General features: G+C 40.1%; 1 protein-coding gene across 2 annotated transcripts in view; it reads left to right on the top strand.

The window, feature by feature from the left end:
- Nucleotides 1–11,172, top strand: part of LOC309402078 (testis-specific serine kinase substrate-like) — a 28,561-nt gene extending 17,389 nt beyond the window's left edge. Inside the window, exons 1-5 of one of the 2 annotated variants that reach the window (XM_081971590.1) lie at nucleotides 5,808–5,903; nucleotides 6,985–7,068; nucleotides 7,364–7,811; nucleotides 8,087–8,245; nucleotides 10,984–11,172. In XM_081971590.1, coding sequence (XP_081827716.1) covers nucleotides 7,660–7,811; nucleotides 8,087–8,245; nucleotides 10,984–11,107 — 435 coding nt within the window. In that variant the 5' untranslated portion in view covers nucleotides 5,808–5,903; nucleotides 6,985–7,068; nucleotides 7,364–7,659 and the 3' untranslated portion in view covers nucleotides 11,108–11,172. Of the gene's footprint in view, nucleotides 1–5,807; nucleotides 5,904–6,984; nucleotides 7,069–7,363; nucleotides 7,812–8,086; nucleotides 8,246–10,983 lie in introns of those variants that run through there. The other variant, XM_081971589.1, reaches the window with a different exon arrangement.
- Nucleotides 11,173–19,694: the final 8,522 nt, after the last annotated feature.

Genomic DNA, 19,694 nt, shown 5'->3' with positions numbered 1-19,694 from the left:
CAAACAATTCAAAGCATTTCGCTGATTGCTCTGGCTACGGGATGGGTCAAATGCAATTCTAAACCAAAAGCTAGTATTGTCTACAGTTAATCAAAGGAAACATTCGTAATTTCTTTCTTTCTTTTTGATCAACATGAGGTGTCAACTAACCACAACTGTTGAGTTGATACACTATGCTTAACTATTATTTACTCAATCAACCACAACTGAATCAACCACAACTGAATGATTCACATTCCACAATATGCTCGGATCTGATTTTATCAAGTTGTTCTTTCTCAGCTTAACATAGTGGACATGATTGTTGTGTTGGATATAACATGAAAAACAGCTCCGTACATATCAACTTGTATTTCTACAGAAAAGTCAGTATATGAATGCAATAACTATATTCATTAGTTAGTTTCCCACATAACACTAAAAACCACACACCAATGTTGGTTTTATCCAAGCAAATAAAAATGCAAAATTAGCATCTGGTTCACCCAAACTGATCCAAACCGCCTGAATCTCATCCCTGGGAACAGTCCCAAGTATGCAGGAGCTTGCTGCTGAGGGGTGCCTGTTTCCAGGTTCTGGAGTAATACAATACAATAGTAGAGTTGGAAGGGACCTTGGAGGTCTTCTAGTCCAACCCCCTACCTAGGCAGGAAACCCTATACCATTTCAGACAGATGGCTATCCAACATCTTCTTAAAGACTTCCAGTGTTGGGGCATTCACAACTTCTGGAGGCAAGCTGTTCCACTGATTAATTGTTCTAACTGTCAGGAAGTTTCTCCTCAGTTCTAAGTTGCTTCTCTCCTTGATTAGTTTCCACCCATTGCTTCTTGTTCTACCCTCAGGTGCCTTGGAGAATAGTTTGACTCCCTCTTCTTTGTGGCAACCCCTGAGATATTGGAACACTGCTATCATGTCTCCCCTAGTCCTTCTTTCTCTTAAGCTAGACATACCCAGTTCCTGCAACCGTTCTTCATATGTTTTAGTCTCCAGTCTCCTAATCATCTTTGTTGCTCTTCTCTGTACTCTTTCTAGAGTCTCCACATGAGTAGACATAAACCTCCTCCTTTGCCTCAAGGAGGCCCAGCTCTTGAGCTGAATCCCATGCCTCCCTTCCACCCAAAACAAGGAGAGGCAATGCCTCCCCTAGTTTGTTCTATTTGTTGATTGTAAGCTCCTTAGAGCTGAGAAGAATTGCTGCAAAACCGAGTTTCCTGAAGTGGACCACTAGACTTCTAAACAACTTAAAAAACAAACTAGTAAAAAGAAAAGTCAACCGAAAGAGCAACATGGAAACGAAAGCCAATAAAACATCCCCTGGGAGCAAAACAAATTAAAGTTTAATTTGTGTGTATTGTTTAATAGACTGCTAAATTGGCAAAATGGACTGCTAAATTGGCCACACCCACCCAGTCACCTGACCACCTAGCCATGCCACCAGCTGGTCCAGCCCCCCAACAATCTGAGGGACCGTGAATTGCCCCCCTGTTTAAAAAGTTTGAGGACCCATTCAGAGGAGGAGATAATAAGGAAGACATTAGTCTGTGCAGAAATGGATAGATTAACATTAAAAATAAAAGACTAAGGAGAGACGGAACATTATGACACATGGAACAGATTCTATCAATGGCTAGAAGTATGACGTAGAAGTTAGGATATGGAAAAATTAGATTAGGTGGACTCAGAAAAAGATACTATATTTGCATCGGTGTATTAGAATAAATATGATGGTCAAAAATAACTGTACAATGCTAGCACTGTTTAAATAGTATATATTGTATTTGGTTTTCACTTCGGTTTTCATGGAAAGTGAAATGCCAGGACAATCACACATTAGAGTTTTGGATTAATTTTCTTTCCATTGAATGCTATGCTGTGGTTTCTCTTCAGATCGTATAAATCTTTCGCCTTCTACTGACATCATAGAATGTTGGTGATATAAACTGTTGGTGGGAAAATGGGGTCACATGATTGTCAGCCCCATGGCAACTGTTGTGAGGTCATAGCAACAGCTGGGAGATCCCTGCCCCCACTTGGCGAGCAGACTGGATTATAACTGATAGATGTTCCCAGGTGCAGACAAGAAAATTTGTGCTCATACCAGGTATTGACGCCACCCCCCCAACCCAGTAATGGCCAATATGGTGAAGACCATCTGGCAATTCAAAGAAATAAATGAGGCTGGAGACACACCGACAGGAATTGAGAGTCAGGCTCAGGACAGCAAGGATGAGTTTGGAAAGTCTACTAGCATCCCCCAAAAGAAGAAAACTATCCCTTTCCATGGGTGAGTGACCTGGGAAGGGAAAGCATGGAAGTAGAGTTCAGTGTATTTGTTGCAGCATGTGGGAACATACAGGGAAGGGTGTGAGTATGCCCAGTAACACACCTGTTTGCCTACAAATGTTTTCAGATTCAGTCCTAGGCATCTTCAGGTGAAAAGACCAAAGCAAATGATACCAAAAAATATTTTTCTCCTCTGGATTATGAAGAGCTGCTGCCCTCAGATCCCAGCTTTGTTGGACTGTAGCTTCCAGAATTAGTAGCCTGTATGGCCAAGTTGACTGAGAATAATGAAAGTTTGTACTCCAACAGTAGTCTAACTAGAATAGAATAGAATAGAATAGAATAGAATAGAATAGAATTCTTTATTGGTCAAATGTGATTGGACATACAAGGAATTTGTCTTTGGTCCATATGCTCTCAATGTACATAAAAGAATAAAATACATTAACACTTAGTCATTGGATATCAATAAGCTACCAAATCATACTAGGAAAGAAATAAAAACAATATAAATTAAAAGTAGATAACGAATCTCATCTGATCTAAGGCAGGTTCCATAACTGTAGTTATTGCTGACATTAGCAGGGTAGGTGTTGTGAGAATGAATACAGCCTGGGGGGAGTATTTGGCAGCAGCAATAATTAGATTCTATCAAATCAAATTGGTTTTTGGTTCCAACAACATGAAACTCAAAAGCCAGTCAGCCCTTCTGCACACATTGTGCTGATTCAATCTCAGGAGATCGCACTTTAGTTTACTTTCCTAGTAAAGCATATGAATTACTGCTCCTTAAAAAAAACTCATTTCTGATTTCTGCCCAAGCAAAGTGGGGGAAGCCCTCTTCCCATTCTTTTCTTCATTTTCTGGTCCCAATTATAACACTGGAGAAAAATCCAGGTTTTATATACATGGCGGTTAATTATTGCTTTCTTAAGTAACTCATTTGTTCACTCAGCTAGATAAAAAATTACACCTTGATTGTCACTGAGATCTCAGAAATCCTGGCTTTGTATGTGCCTGATTTATTTTCCCCAGTGACTTTTTCTAAATGTAGCCTTTTCCATAGACTTTGACTCCCTATGGGTAGAATCCAGCAGAGTGGCTAAAGCAATATCCTAAAATTTGGGCTTGGTTTGATCTTCTGAACTCTGAGGTAGCAGGCAGGATTCTGTGATGTTAATTTTGCGACCAGCAGTTCGAAATCCTTGTCCAATTAAACTTTTCAGTAATGTTCTGTACCACTGACCATGATATTTTTTCTGAATTATCTAAGAGTTGGATGGATGTGATGTGGGTGCATGTGTGGATGGATGGGTGGGTAGCATTATGTTGCAGTGGTTCCACTCTCTGATTATATTTGTAATGTCAAGAGAAGTGACACGATAAGTCACTTGAATGTGGAGTGTCCCGGGACTTGATTCTTTCTGCTGTTTATTATTTAAATGAAACCATTGGGATAGGTCATTTGTTGGTTTGGAGGGAGAGTTCTACAGTATGCTCAGTAGTAGTAACTGTGAAAGGGATCTTGGAGTCCTAGTGGACAACCATTTAAATATGAGCCAGGAGTGTGCAGCAGCTGCCAAAAAAGCCAACACAGTCCTAGGCTACATCAACAGAGGGATAGAATCAAGATCACGTGAAGTATTAATACCACTTTATAATGCCTTGGTAAGGCCACACTTGGAATACTGCATTCAGTTTTGGGCACCATGATGAAGAAAAGATGTGGAGACTCTGGAGAGAGTGCAGAGAAGAGCAACAAAGATGATTAGGGGACTGGAGACTAAAACATATGAAGAACGGTTGCAGGAACTGGGTATATCTAGTTTAATAGAAAGAAGGACTAGGGGAGACAATGATAACAGTGTTCCAATATCTCAGGGGTTGCCACAAAGAAGAGGGAGTCAAACTATTCTCCAAGGCACCTGAGGGTAGAACAAGAAGCAATGGGTGGAAACTAATCAAGGAGAGAAGCAACTTAGAACTGAGGAGAAATTTCCTGACAGTTAGAACAATTAATCAGTGGAACAGCTTGCCTCCAGAAGTTGTGAATGCCCCAACACTGGAAGTCTTTAAGAAGATGTTGGATAGCTATTTGTCTGTTTCCTGCCTAGGCAGGGGGTTGGACTAGAAGACCTCCAAGGTCCCTTCCAACTCTACTATTGTATTGTATAGTATGTACTATGCATAATGATACCAAACTTTATAGCCTGAACATAGCAGGAAATGCAGAGGAGATCTTCACCCAGGGTGTGAAAAGTGAGAGATTGAATGTGATGGCAAGAAACTAGGTTAAACCGAATCACAGCAAGCAGAAGTTATTGCTTGTTCAGAAACAATTGGTCTTATTTTGTGCCCCAGTATTGGCTTTAGAGAGGATCACATTCCTTGATAGAGCTAGGATAAAAATAGGGATCCTTGGGTATGATTAGCAGGTGGATTTTGTTACCAGGAAAGCCTTTCCCAAGTGTTGCCTAGTGTTTCTGTTGTGTCCTTTGGGAGTGGAAGACTCTGACAGTAGACACTCTTATCTTCATTACCTCAACATTGTTTATTGCAATATATTATGTGTGGGCTGCATTTGAAGAATACTTAAAACTTGAGTTGGTGAGCCGTGATCTGCTTCAGCAGGGTAGCATTGGGCTGTGAACTATGAATTGGTTAACAATAAACTTCCCTGTATAAAATCCTTATTTTAATCGATAAAGCCTTCCCCCTGTTGGGCTATACATGCTACTTTATGAACCATCTTCTTTACATAGATATTGTGAGTGCTATCTGGGAGGGGCACCTTTGGACTCCCCCCCCCTTCAAAAAGTGATGGGGATGGGAGCCTTTTTGATAATTGCCCTATCTCTTTGGAATAATCTGTTATTTAAATTTATTGGTAGAGGGATATGATAGTATGTGAGTCACCCAAAATGTGTTAACTTGGCTGCAGTATATAAGTGTTGCAATACATAAGTAAAATTGGGTGCTCTAACAATGTGTTGGATTTCAATTCTCAAAATTTCCAGGATGATATTTCAGAATTTCCATATAGTAATCCCATAAATTGAGGATGTTAACAACAAACACACACTTAGAAAGCATCATGTTTGGGACGGGCTAGAATTTTGTCATTATTTTAATCTTCATGTATTGACATGTTTGCTCATGAAGGGAGTTTAGAAATCATAGGCAAAAACAATGATAAAATACCAGCCAAGGGTTGTTTTTGGTTCCCAAAAGCTTAGGTTGCCAAGAAATATGTTAGCCATTGAGGCATCACAAGGCTCTTTGCTGTAGTAAATTATCAAAACTATGTCACTGTGATATATTATGTGAGAAAAAAGTCCATTACTATTATCTAAGGATAATATGTGTACTTTTTCCCAACCCAGAATTGAGCCCCATATTACCAGTGAAAGCCCTAATCTGAACTTGAAGCGTTCTTCTGCTTGTACTAATGTTTCTCTCCTGAATCTAACTGATGGGGAACATGATGATTCCACCAGTGAGAATGAATCCACAGATGATGAAGGCCTGCCGTGGGGAGCAGGAGATGAAAGACGGGATCCTCCGCTTCCCATCAAGCCAGCTTGGTCACAAGAGGAAGATGATACTTCTAGCCAACAGGTAAGGAAATGAGTCACAAGCCCACATACCTGTTTCTGCTTTACTAGATAATTAATTTTCTTGCCCTGAATTAGTATTGTTCTAATAATAAACAAGTAAAAATGCTTCTTTCCCCCTTTCCCCCCCAAAGATAACTAACTTACGGCTCTTTAAATAATAAGGTGGTTATCCCAATAGCTATTGTATACTATGATAGTTATTTAAGTGCACAAAACACTAGTCTCCTTAGTGCTACAGTAGATTAACAGGTTCTTTTGCAAATGTTCCCAAAAATCATTTGTACTCTTGGGGTCTGTATAACTTTTAAGTGTATATTCCACTTGGAGATGCAGCTTCTCATCTTTCTCTAGTGAAGGGAAAGTGTATGTTCTTTTGGAACATCTAGTCTTCTCTGTGTCTGCTATTTTAGATTTATCACATTATAACTTCCATCCTTCATATCCAGAGGAAAAGCAAGCTGGTATTGAAATACAGCAGCCAAATTTTAAGTCAAACGCAGAAACCATTATGGTATTTCTCTAACTTCAGGGATGCTTCTATAAGGCACGCTGGATGTCTGCCTAAAGTAGCACCTGATTCAAGGGCCAAAGAATTATAGTAGTATACATGGAGGCTGTACTGTTTAGCTCCATGGTGGACTTCATGTAAGGTCCCAGAAAATAATTCCATTGTGGGCTTCCTATAATACTCATAAAATAATTCCAATGTCTTTTTGTTGGGCCTGGCCCTAGCATTTATTTGGGCGAGCAACCTAGATGCTCATCTGAGTATGCTTTTCTTTTAATTTATTATTAACTTCATGTGCTGCCCAATCCAGCCCTTCCTCTATAAGGGACATTTTGCATCTGGTGCAATCAAACTGAGAAGATAGTCAGAAGTATTTATACATATATTTCCCAAATTTATCATTAGAAAAAAGGGAAATGGGAGAGTGTTCAGCTTCCTCTGTACCACAACTTCTTAAAAGACTTTTATAGAAAAGGAGATGTACCACATTGAATGCAAATTCCATGTTAGCTAATTCCAATTGCTTAATGCTTGGCCACCTGAGTTTCTTCCCCACCCCTGAAATTTCTTGAAGGAAAGCTGCCAAAAGTTGACAACATCTGTGGAGGATGCTGAAATTAAAACCAAAGTGCTTGAAGAAAATTCAGCCCTCTTGGAGGTGAGAGAGGATATCCAGTTTTGCCCCTAAATATCTTTTTTTTAAGCCTCTTTCTTTAGTTAGCCCAGCTATATGGTTAGGAATTAAGAGCATTGTTATCTATAACATCTGGAGGGTGCGAGGTTGGAGTAAGATATTTTGTTGCCTCTGTTGCTCCCTGTTACTTTCTTTGTGGATTTGAACTTGAAAGTTTTATTGTATTGGAATTCTAATTGGAAAAGAGAACAGCACATAAACATATTCAATCCACAAGTTAATCTTATTCTTCCCCTGTCACTTCCCCCTCTCTGTTTAGGAGAAACTGTGTAACTTACAGGAACAGGTTCAAGTAGAAGACTTTCGTTGGTAAGACCTTGTGACAATTGGTGGACCAGGGGATGGCGAGTTTGGTCTCCAAACAACTTTTGTACTTGATAAGTAGCATGATGGCAACATCCCCAAAGTCGCCCATCTTTGGGGAGAGGGAAGTAGTGCACTGCTGCTCTCTTGGTACCTCTCGGAGGAGGGAATGGGAGGGGAGGAACCTTGATTTTTATAGAGGCAACAAGATATCCCCAACCTGGTCTCTTTCTATTACACTCTAGGAAATGCATGCTAGAGTTTGCCCAGAAGGAGGTGTTGCGGCTATTGGCCGAGCTGGAGGTACGCTTGGAAGGAGTTCTTCCCCAGAATGAAAGGACACAAGTGGAACAAGGCCAAACACTCAGGATGCTGCGGGAGGAACTCGATGAAGTCTCTGCCATGTATGTGCCTCTCTTGAGCTAGGGGGCTCCATTTTCTTGAAATTGGACTGCCATTTCTCTCCTCCAACTCCAGTTGTGGCCTCTTATTACAAGTGAAAGAAGTACCAGATTTAAGAGATGATGGAGACAAGAATAATCCACTGTTTACCGTTCCCTAGAGCTAAGGATCCATGTGGAGAGGCAAACTTGTATCTATCTGAGCTGTTACAGGGCCTTGAATTTGGAATTTGTGGGTATTTGATATTTTTACTTATTTTCCATTCTTCTCATACCAGGGCAAAGCGGGCATCAGTATCTCTGACTCAGCTCCGTGTAGACCTGGATGGACTCTGGCAAGTGAATCCACTCCTGGAAGATGTATCCCAATATCTTGGAACACTCAAAAACATAGAAACACTTAATTGGCCTCCTCCTACTTGTGCTAGATGTTCCAGGTACCCAGTTCAAACCTCGGGGTCAGAATTGAATATAGACCAACCTGATAATGAAAATCAAAAGGCTAGATTAAGAAAGGATGTGCAGATTGGGGCAATGTTAAGTTTGATTTCCTTGATTTCATGGAGACCAATGTCATAAAGCCTCTAAATAATTGTTTTCTTAATTACAATTTATTACACAAAGCATAGTCCTTGATTTACTGCTTAACTAATTGAACTTGGAATTATAGTCATATGTCATGTTGGTTGTTAAGCAGGTTACTATCTCACCGCACCTGATTTTACAATTTTTGTAGAAGCTATTAAGCAAACATCACAGCTGTCAAGTGGGCCAATTTTACTCAATGGGCATTTTTACCATTACCCAGAGGTAAATGGCAGAAATGCAGTAAAAAAACTCTCAGAAAATCATGGTCCCACAACTGTGGAACCATGCAAGCATCCGTAAACATGGGTGATGTGGTCATTAACGAGAACTATCAGCATTGGCTACTTTTTCATGTGTTAAGCTATAAATCAAAGGTAGGCCTGGATTACTGCTTGAATTTTCAGCCTGCTGGTGGGCTGCAGGAAATCTTCCAGTGACTTCTTATCCAAGAAGGGAAGTTATAGAGAGGTTTTCTGCTGCTGCTTCCGTTAGAGGAAATTGTTAACAAATATAAATGTATTTCATCTTCTGGGCTCAGACTCCCATTCCCATCTTATTTGCCATTTTTTGACTAAAAAATATAGAAATTTAGCATTCAGCGTTTAAATTGTGACATTTTGTGATGCTTTGGGCATGGCAGATTGGGTGCTGGATTTGGTAATCCCCAAGGGCCACAAAAACTGAGATAAAACCAAACTCACCATATTATGGCTTAGCATGATTGACTGATTAAATCAATGTAATCACTGTCCAGTTGATATGTGAACCAGAGCAGTGTACACTAATAAAAAAACAAGTAATGAAATCCTCAATTTTAAAATACAATAAAATATATTCCCAAAATAACTTGTATCAACTAAAACCAATCCAGAAACAGTCAACTGGGGAAAAACCTCCCTACCCAGTGTCTGAGGAAGCCAGGTCTGAAAGATATTGTCTCAAAGGTCTGAAAGATATTGTTTCAAAGGTCTGAAAGATATTGTCTCAAAGGTCTGAAAGATATTGTCTCAAAGGTCTGAAAGATATTGTCTCAAAGATCTGAAATGTATTGTCAGGGCCATTTGAATCTTGGGAAGAATGTTGTAAGAGGGCAGGCACAGTGAAAAAGTAGTTCTGGTTGCTACAATAATGTAACTTAAGTGAAGGGTCTCTAAACATGCGTACCTTTGCTGTAGCTTATTGTAATGATTCTCAAACTTGACAATTTTATGCATCCTATCCAGATGAGCTGAACCAGTTGCTTTCGTGGTGTGGAAACAATAATTTGGTTTTTAACACCAATAAGACCAAGGAGCTTATAGTGGACCATAGAAGGATTAAATTAGACATCCAGTCCTTGGTTATCAGCATTATACTACCTGAGACTTCTCAGGAAACAATAATTGAATGAAACACTGCTGGTGACCTTCTACCGCTGCATCATAGAGACTATTTTAACTTACTGCACCTGTGTATGGTTTGCCAATTGCAGTGGCAGATAGGACAGCATTACAGAGGGTCAACTTCATTGCCCAGAAAATCATTGGTTGCCCTCTCCCCTCTTTGGAAGAGCTTTATAACTCCCACTGCCTTAAGAAAGTTCAAAACATTCTTACAGATCCATCTCATCCTGGGCACCCTTTTTTTGAACTATTACTATCTGGCAGACGGTACAGGATAATAAAAACAAGGACAAATAGGCTGAAAAACAGCTTCTATCCCAGGCAGTAACCATATTGAATTCTATGCTATAGTGCAATATCAAATTTTCAATTTCAGTTATATAGAAAGTAAAGGATGTATGTTTGAGTTTTTTATTTTTATAATTATAATGTACACTGAAGATGGCATTTAATTTTGTTGAACAAGGTGCAATGACAATAAAGTAAAGTAAAGTAAGGTAAGGTACAGTAAACTAAGCTAATCTAAGCTAAGCTATACTAAACTAAACTAAACTAAACTAAACTAAACTAAACTGTATGAACCTCAATTCCCAGAATTCCCCAGTTTTCATTAGCTAAAGCCTCTACAGCTTGACATTGCCAAGGGTGAGAAACACACTCTAGTTGGATGGACATGATGAATGAGAAGTTACAAACTCTTAAGATTTTTCCATCGTTACCCCCCAAAAAACTTACTTAAGTAGTCCAAGAGCAGTATGTTAGCAAACAAAAAAAACCTGACTTAATATTACAGATTTCCTTTCATGGATAAGCAAGTAATTTCAATTTTCCAGTTCACAGAAGAGAAGGTTCAGTATTACAAAAGCCAGTAAATTGACTATTCACATGAGCAGTTAATTGGCTGTTGCTGAAAATGGAGTTTTCTACAAAATTGACCATCTGGCATTGGCTTTATATTTATGAGAACATTTATTTCCGTTTCTTTGAAAAAGGTCAAGTTGCTAAAGCTCATGATAATGGCATGCATGTTTAGAAGAATCAAGAGGAGATGGATTTTAAATGACTTTTTAAAATTCTCTTTTAAGCTTAGAATTTTCATACATTCTCTTCTTCTCTCCCCTGTTTCCCCCCTGCTAATAGTATTTTTTAAATTCTTTTCCAATTGACTCTTTTATTTCACTTCCTGGTTCATTTCCTATCCACAGCTACAGCATTGCGAATAGAGAGGTGCTGCAAAAGATGTTTGAGCATGCAACAGCACCCATTTTGGAGGAGCTGAAGCAGCAGGCCCAATCAGAAGGTGTATGCCCCACCTGCCATCATTTGTAGAAGACTGCCATGCAGTGAGGCACAGAATAGACTAAGCCCAGACTTTCCTGCCCCCAATAAAAAGATTTCAGAGTGCAGCTTTCTGGAGTATTCTTTTGACCCTCAATCAATGTATGTCTGATCAAGATTTGGGAGATTTGGAGCAGATCCATCTTCATTATGGCTGTACAAACTGCCAAGCTGCTTACCTTGAACCTTGTACCCATTATAATATGACATCAGTTTACCAAAATTTCTGGCAGAAGTCAATTTCAAATATTTTAGTTTTAACAGACGAGGTGATCGTCAGTTTGCAAAGGACATTTGCTTTCTGACTGATTAGTTCCCTTCTTGCTATGTTTATAGCAGTTCAAGAGTTAATTGCAGACTCTCTGAAAGTCTTGAATGAGTTTTCTTAAGCTCCTCTGTTGGTGAATCTTCTCCCTTTTGGCCAGCCATCATCTCTATCCCACCCACCAAGGATGTTCTATATGTCATTCCAGTTTCTCACAAGTTTAGGACCATCCATTCTCTGTTGTTCTGAAAGGCCCTTTAAGGAAATGCAACCAAAGCTCAGTGTTTCTGGAATGTTACAAAAATGACAGATATTATCAGGGTGTCTTCCTTCCATCAAATGCAGAGGAAGAGGAGAATAGGAAGGGTGTGAACATAATGATTGTGCAGGCCTTTTTAGTAGAGGAAGAAAAAGGGACTTCCTTAGGCCTAGGAAAAAAGTGATGAAGAGAAGCTAACTTTTATTTATTAAATTCAGGAAGCTGGCATATTCCAGTGCTATCTGCGGCTTTATCAAGTATGTTTGTTACCTGGGGAAGGGTAACACTGCAGCAGCCACAGAAGCTTGACTGAGAGCTGGCACAAGTAATAGTCCTGGAAGTCTGTGGAGGCTGAAGAGACCATCTGAAAGGAGATCATACAAGCAGGGCAGCCCAGAGAGCTGGTCAGAATCTCCACATCTGGTCTATCAAAACAATCATATTCTCCAGGAGGAGGAAATGGAGGAAGCTATCTGACAGGAAGAGAAGCTTTCATTAAAGGCAAAAGCTTAAGGGAAAAACTCCAGAAAATCCTCCTCCACATCCTATAAGCAACTGTCCATGCTTTTAATCTACTGCTCTGCTCTCAAGTGGATACTTATTCCAAAGGAGGCAAGCTCATAGCTCTGTAGAAGGAAATGATTAAGACTCCATATCTGCTTTCTATGGTGTATTTCTTGGAATGCTGATATTTCCTTCTTTTGTCCTTCCACCATTCAATGACAGGAGGACAAAGCCATCTATCACATCCATGACTTGGATGCTGTCCTCTCTTCCATCCACTCAAGTACCCCTCATTGCCCTCTTTGGGGGTATCTAAGCTCAACTTCTGTATCAGACAATCCACGTCCAGCAAATAATAGAATGCACAATGGGAAAAAAGAACAGTCATTGTATTTTCTTTGGAGAATTAAGATGTCACAGCTTCTTGCACAGACATTAGTCACAATGAATTCCAAGACTATTAGTTTTCCAACAAACACAAACTGTACCACAATGTAAAAAAAAAAATGCTGGAACAAAACATGATGATGCAATAATACTAAACCAAAGAAAGGATTCTTGGCTCTTCTTTCTTCACTCAATCTGCTGGATATTGCCAGAAAGACATGTGTCTTGAAGTTATTGGGATTCTTCAGGCAAACTATGAGGCTGACAGCGGTTGTGACCACACCTGTATTGTAAGGATGTATGTGTGTGTGGGAAGAGATGGAGCACTTTTATAAGAGCTGCAACTCTAATGGCAACATCACACATCACCCCTCCCCCCGTCTCTGTGTTGCATAACACTGGAACACCTCAAGCAATTTCAAACAAACTTGGTACATAGATGACGTACTCTCTGGAAAATAAATACTGTGGGGGTAAGACATTCCTAACACCCCTCAGAGTGTGTGTTCTGTTAAGATACAGCCTGTTGTGCTTTAAAATGGCATTTGCTCTATTGCTGTAAAATGGCTTCTATTATACAGTGCAGTGGAGTTACTGTGATAACTGCTTCACAGTACTCTACAAGGGGGCTTCTTCTGGTAAGGAGGAAAATCCAACATTAGAAATTACATTTGGTCCAGACATTTCCCCTCTATAAATACCTGGGCAACGCCGGGTTATCAGTTAAGTATAAATCCCAATAAAGCACAATTGCAGTGTTCATATTATAGGGCATTGATGGCTAACCTTTTTTGGCTCCTGTGCCAAAAGTGGGGGGAGTGCAGGAGGGCAAGTGTGGGCGTGTCACACCCATAATGCTATGCACGTGACTCCAGCGCGCATGCGCATGTGCATGTTCCCCCCCACGCGCGCACGACCAGTGCTTCCCCCCCCCCCCGCTTTTGCCACACTTTTTTTCTCCCTCCCCAGGCTCCAGAGGCTTTCTAGGAGCCTGGGAAGGGCAAAAACAGCCTCCCCCGATCTCCCCAGAGGTCCTCCGAAAGTTTCAGGAGCTTCCCTGAAGCCTCCGGAGGGTGAAAAACGGCCTGAAAAGAAGGCCGAAGTCAGCTGCATGCATGCTGGGCCTGGAACTGATAGGGCAACACCTTGCATGCCCTAACAAATGGCTCCTGTGCCATAGATTCGCCATCATGGTTATAGGGTATGCGGAAATCAATCAAGAATGCTAAAACATGAAGAAGTTCACCACAAACCTACTGGACATAAACAACCATACTGATTTTAGCCTAATTTACTGTGCAATGCCCAATGCACTCACAGCTCAGGATATGTAAGCTTTCAAGATAAGGAATCAAGGATTTAGTGTCAAGATACTAAAAGGGTATACTGTATACGACTTCATTCTGATTTAGTTAGTTGTTAAGGCAGCAGGCTAGAAAGCTGGAGGCTGTGAGTTCAAATCCTGTCTTAGCTATGAAAGTCAGCTAGATGACTTTTGGGCAGTCACTCTCAGCTCAACCCACCCCACAGGATTTTTGTGGGGAAAATAGGAGGTGGAAGTTGTGTTGAATACATTTGTGTTTTGAGCAGGACACAAACAAACATTCAAGAGACTTGCTGGAGATGTTCATTTGTTACCTTTCAGACAGCAAGCCTCACTTCCAGCAGAATATGAAATTGGCTACCTTCGCATTAGTTCTTGGCATGTACCATTTCCACAAGCAAATACTTTCTTCTACAAAACTGCTTTTACTCATATAGGGGTAATGCTTCATGACTACCCTGTTTAGTGATCATTTGAAATTACCACAGCACTGAAAAAATGAATATTATAACTTGTTCTTATACTTCTTGTAGCATCCCTGCAGACGTGTGATCATGATTTGGGCATTTATGATAAGTCACCCACAGTCATGCTTTCAGGATTTGTACAAGCCAACTTCCCAAAAGAAGAATCAATAGAGTAAAATCCAGCAATATAATAGCAGATAGTTGTCGTGTGATGTCTTGTTTAATGACCACAGGTGAATCACTTAACCACTATGGGAGAAGTGATGCCATAAATCTAGTCACATGATTGTTCACTTAATGACTGTATTGCTTAGTTAAGAATGAGAGTTTCTTGCTAATGGAAAGTTTCGGGTTCAATCTTTGATATTACCAATACCATACTTTATTAGTAAATGATACTTCACATCTCCAATATATATGCAGCACTTACCAAGGATCAGGCAGTTGTCAATGGAGAAAATACTTGTTGCTTAGGGTATTGGAGAACCTCTTGTAGTCTTCCCCAATTTGACGTATGAGCAATTGAGACCCAAAATTGTGCTGAACCACAATTCCCAAAAGTTTTCATTGAGAGACGCTTGGTGTTGTACTACCTCCAGATATTACAAAACATTGCTAAAGCCTGCCCTAACACGGGCCTCTTGGGTATATCTGGGCTATAATTAAGCACTGTAGGACAAACAGGGCATTCCTTTATTACAAGGGTATGGTTCTCCAAGTCTTGTTGCACTACAGATTCCAGCAGGCCTAGCCAGTATGGTAGTGGTGAGGAATGCTGGGAGTTGTAGTTAGGAACAATTGCATTTCCCCCAATCCTGCTTCAATGAGGCAAATGGCATGCTAAGGATCTGTTTGTTCTTTAGCAGATAAGGGTTATTCAAAAGTGATAAGAATATGCTAGTCAAATTAATTTTGATTTCCTCTCTGGAACACAAGTTTGCAGTTGCTCTTCCCCTAGCACCTTTATTAGCCTCCCCATTATTTTCCTCCAAAGAACGGGGAGTATTTTTTTCCCATTCTCTTCAACTGCCAACAAGGTTGCCTACTGCTTTTAGTGAATAATACTTCTCATCTCGTCTTCAATGTATATGCAGCAATTGTGGGTTTTTTAACATGTTAAAGGCATATGCAGCTATTTGTGTTTTAAGGCATAGCATGCTGCATGAACCTAGTCATTTGACTGTATCAGTGGTTGGCTATGACCGGTATGCCCCAGTACGGGTGTACCAGTGCCTGCCGAGAGCACCAGGTACCATTCCGGTACAGTGCTCCAGAGAGCCCACCCACCTGCCTGCACTCCTTACCGATATTTGAAGTTTTCGGGGCTTCCACACAGAGCGTACGGCGCCTGCGTGACACTCCCGGATCCCATTCCTCCAGCCCTCGTGTTAGAGAAACCAGCGTTGGTCGCGGCCAGGACAGGCCAGTATCTCGGGGTGGAGAGCAGATTGCGTATCTCCTCAAGCAACCGAGGCACACTTAGCACCAACAAGGAGTGAAAGAAACTCCAGCAAGTGAGGCACTGCAGAATCAGCCCTGGCCGCTTCTCCATCCCTCGCCATTGCCCTTACCTTCTCAGGTCAGGCAAGGAGTGAGTGGGAGGGGAGGACAAGGGGTGGGGCCAGCCAGTGGTGGGATCATCCAACAGGGAGCCACAGAAGAGGGCCCAAAGAGCCACATGTTGCCGACTGGAAATACTCCAGACGGCAGGTACAACAGCAGAATCGCCCTTTTCCTAGACCCCACTGACTGAACGGGGGGCAATCAGGGCTTGCAACAGGACTCCTCTGATGATATAGCCCACATTATCATATATTCTTTCATTTGTGCTTCTTTTGTTTCAAATCTCAATAATATTGTATACATTTATGTATGTTCATCATTTGTACAGAGTTTTTTTAAATGTTGTCTTGAAACATGTTCAAGACCAGAAGATCTTTATCTATTTTAATTTTTTGTAATAAACAATTCTAGTCTCAGAATAAGTTAACCATTTTATCTTCTGTAGAATGATTCATGGGCTGAAAGCCACAAAGATATTTTCAGCCACAACTTAGAATTTATATTTGGTCCATGTTCTCAATATAGCTTCTAACAACATGATTTTTAAACTCTACTTTAACCTAAATTTTGTCATAGCATAACTATCAATGCTCCCCAAATCTCAAGTGATTTTAAGACAAAAAGCCTTCTGTTTCTCAGTAACACCCATTCTTTCATCCAAACTAAACAACCAGCTAAAGAGTATAATCTCAAATTAGGTATACCCAATCTTAATCTTTCTTTTGAATCTTGAATCGTCCTATATAAAGTTTTTGTGTTTTTTGTCATGCAAAGTTTAGATAAATTTTAATATTTTTCTCAGATGTTTTGCCAACTGTGGAAAAACCACTCCATTTTAATCCCCCATCAAACAATTTTTGTTAAAAAAATAGTATTCATTGTATGTCATTTGTAAAAAAAAAAAAAACCTTCATTATCCTCATTTAGGATATACATTCTGAATACTAGTCTTAATCCTATTAGTTAAACTTTCATCTCAATGTTATCTACTATGTTCTTCAGTCAATACAAATTCTGTTTTAGTTGAGGATTAATACACAAAACAACTTTTTTTAGGGGTTGATAAAATAAATTCTTCAGCCAAATTTATATTAATTAAATATTAAATTAAGTTGTATATTTTTCCTCCTAATATGAGTTTCTTGCAAACAAATAATATTTTGTTTCAGTTTTTTTATATAAAGAAAAAAGTTGCTTTGGGAGAGCATTTGCTCGTTATACTCCACATTAGACTTTGTAATCTATGGTCAAGCCAAGAATGTAGACATGTCAATATCTACGGCACTCAATTCAGTATCATCTCTTTAAAAATCCTTTTGCATTTGCTGTAGTGATTGTAGTCTGCCTTGAAATCTCCAGATTCCTGTTCATCCTTGCCATCTGTCCATCTGATTCCAGATGATGTGCAGAAGTGGATCTGGACCCCATGACTTTTGAAAAGTTTTTATCAGAACTTGGTAGTAAATTGTGGGCCACAGTCTAAGACCAAGTGGTCAGATAAGTCATGTAAACAGAAGATTCATTGTAAAAATTGCTGCGTCTTTGATTGGGGGCAGCCCTGAGCAGACTATGAAATGAGCCATCTTTGTTAAAGTGTCCACTATCACCAAAAGGCCTCTTTCCCCCTTGTTAAATGTTATAAAGTTTAATCATACAGTAGTGGCCCGAGGATATATTGGGGTGGGTGATGGCACCAAAAGCCCTCATTACTTGTCTTTTGTTCTATGACAGGCTGAGCAGGTGGTGACATACTACCTTGCATCATCCTGATTCATGGCAATCAAAAATCCCATAATTAAATTGTCTTGAAGAGTCCAAGTGGCCTGCAGCAAGTATGCACTAACCACAAAAATTTAAGAGCACCTTCAAACATGCTGTCATGTCCGGGGTCAGTGCATAGTTACACAGAGTATCATGCCTTCTCTAAGATATATCTCCATATTTCAAAAGCTTGAATGTTTGCTGCTTCTACTAGTACTACCCATAGTCATATCTGAAGGAGGATGGATTCTGATGCAAAAGCAGTCTTTAAAGCTCCAGAAACATGTTGTTCATCTTCATTCCAAATTAATGTTTTCCTGAGCAGTGGGCAGGCCCAGAGGTGCAGTGAAATCTACAAAAGAATGTACATATTTTCAATAGTAATTTTCAAAGCCAAGCAAGTCCTGGCAGGTATGTGATAGTTAGATGTCCCTGGAGCCACAGTATAAATACAACCCTCTTTGCAGCTTTGAGCCTCTCCTGTTTCAGTTGAGGGTAAGTTACCCTGACCTGTGTGGTTTCTTCTGAAGTTGTATGTTCAGAGATAGGCATCGATCCACAGGGAGACCCTAGGCTTGACAATATGTTGTTGGCTTAAGATCTAATGTTCCATTACTGTAAACACCCATCAATGGCTATAACCATGTTGCTTGTATCATTACAATGTATATGGTTTTATTTCCAATACGATTTGATTGCTTATTAGTAACCTATGACTATCACTAAGTGCTGTATCTTATGATTCTTGATGAATATATATATATATATATTCTTTTTTCTGTATACCGAGAGTATATGTACCAAAGAAAATTCCTTGTGTGTCCAATCACGCTTGGTCTTCTATATGAAGAGACAGCTATATTAATTCTTTCAAAAGATATGGACATTCAGTTTTAGCTAGATCATCTAAAGTTTCATCTATCAAACCTTCTTTAAATTGATAGATGCAGTATTATTCTATGTCAAATTCTTAGAAATTAACTTAAATGTACTTACATATTCAGCCACTGTGTGGCACCCTTGTTTAAATCCCCAAATGTGGTGATTCCTGCTTTGAGTTTTTAGGGGACCTACTGTACAGTGGGGCAAAAAAGTATTTAGTCAACCACCAATTGTGCAAGTTCTCCCACTTAAAAAGATGAGAGAGGCCTGTAATTGGCATCATAGGTAGACCTCAACTGTGAGAGACAAAATGTAAAAAAAAAGACCAAACAATCACATTGGCTGATTTGGAAATAATTTATTTGCAAATTATGCTGGAAAATAAGTATTTGGTCAGTATCAAAAGTTCATCTCAATATTTTGTTATATATCCTTTGTTGGCAATGACAGAGGTCAAACGTTTTCTGTAAGTCTTCACAAGGTTGGCACACACTGTTGCTGGTATGTTGGCCCATTCCTCCATGCAGATCTCCTCTAAAGCAGTGATGTTTTGGGGCTGTCGCTGGGCAACACGGACTTTCAACTCCCTCCAAAGGTTTTCTATGGGGTTGAGATCTGGAGACTGGCTAGGCCACTCCAGGACCTTCTTACGAAGCCACTCCTTCATTGCCCGGGCAGTATGTTTGGAATCATTGTCATGTTAAAAGACCTAGCCACGTTTCATCTTCAATGCCCTTGCTGATGGAAGGAGGTTTGCACTCAAAATCTCACAATACATGGCCCCATTCATACTGTCCTGTACACGGATCAGTCGTCCTAGTCCCTTTGCAGAAAAACAGCCCCAAAGCATGATGTTGCCACCCCCGTGCTTCACAGTAGGCATGGTGTTCTTTGGATGCAACTCAGCATTCTCTCTCCTCCAAACACGATGAGTTGTGTTTCTACCAAACAGTTCTATTTTGGTTTCATCTGACCATATGACATTCTCCCAATCCTCTTCTGGATCATTCAAATGCTCTCTAGCAAACTTCAGATGGGCCCGGACATGGACTGACTTAAGCAGGGGGACATGTCTGGCACTGCAGGATCCGAGTCCCTGGCGGCGTAGTGTGTTACTGATGGTAGCCTTTGTTACGTTGGTCCCAGCTCTCTGCAGGTCATTCACT

Source organism: Natrix helvetica (genome assembly GCF_964273705.1).
Source record: "Natrix helvetica genome assembly, chromosome: Z".
Classification (NCBI taxonomy): domain Eukaryota; kingdom Metazoa; phylum Chordata; class Lepidosauria; order Squamata; family Natricidae; genus Natrix; species Natrix helvetica.
The sequence above is the reverse complement of the archived record's forward strand: the minus strand, read 5'-3'. Positions and strand labels throughout refer to the sequence as shown.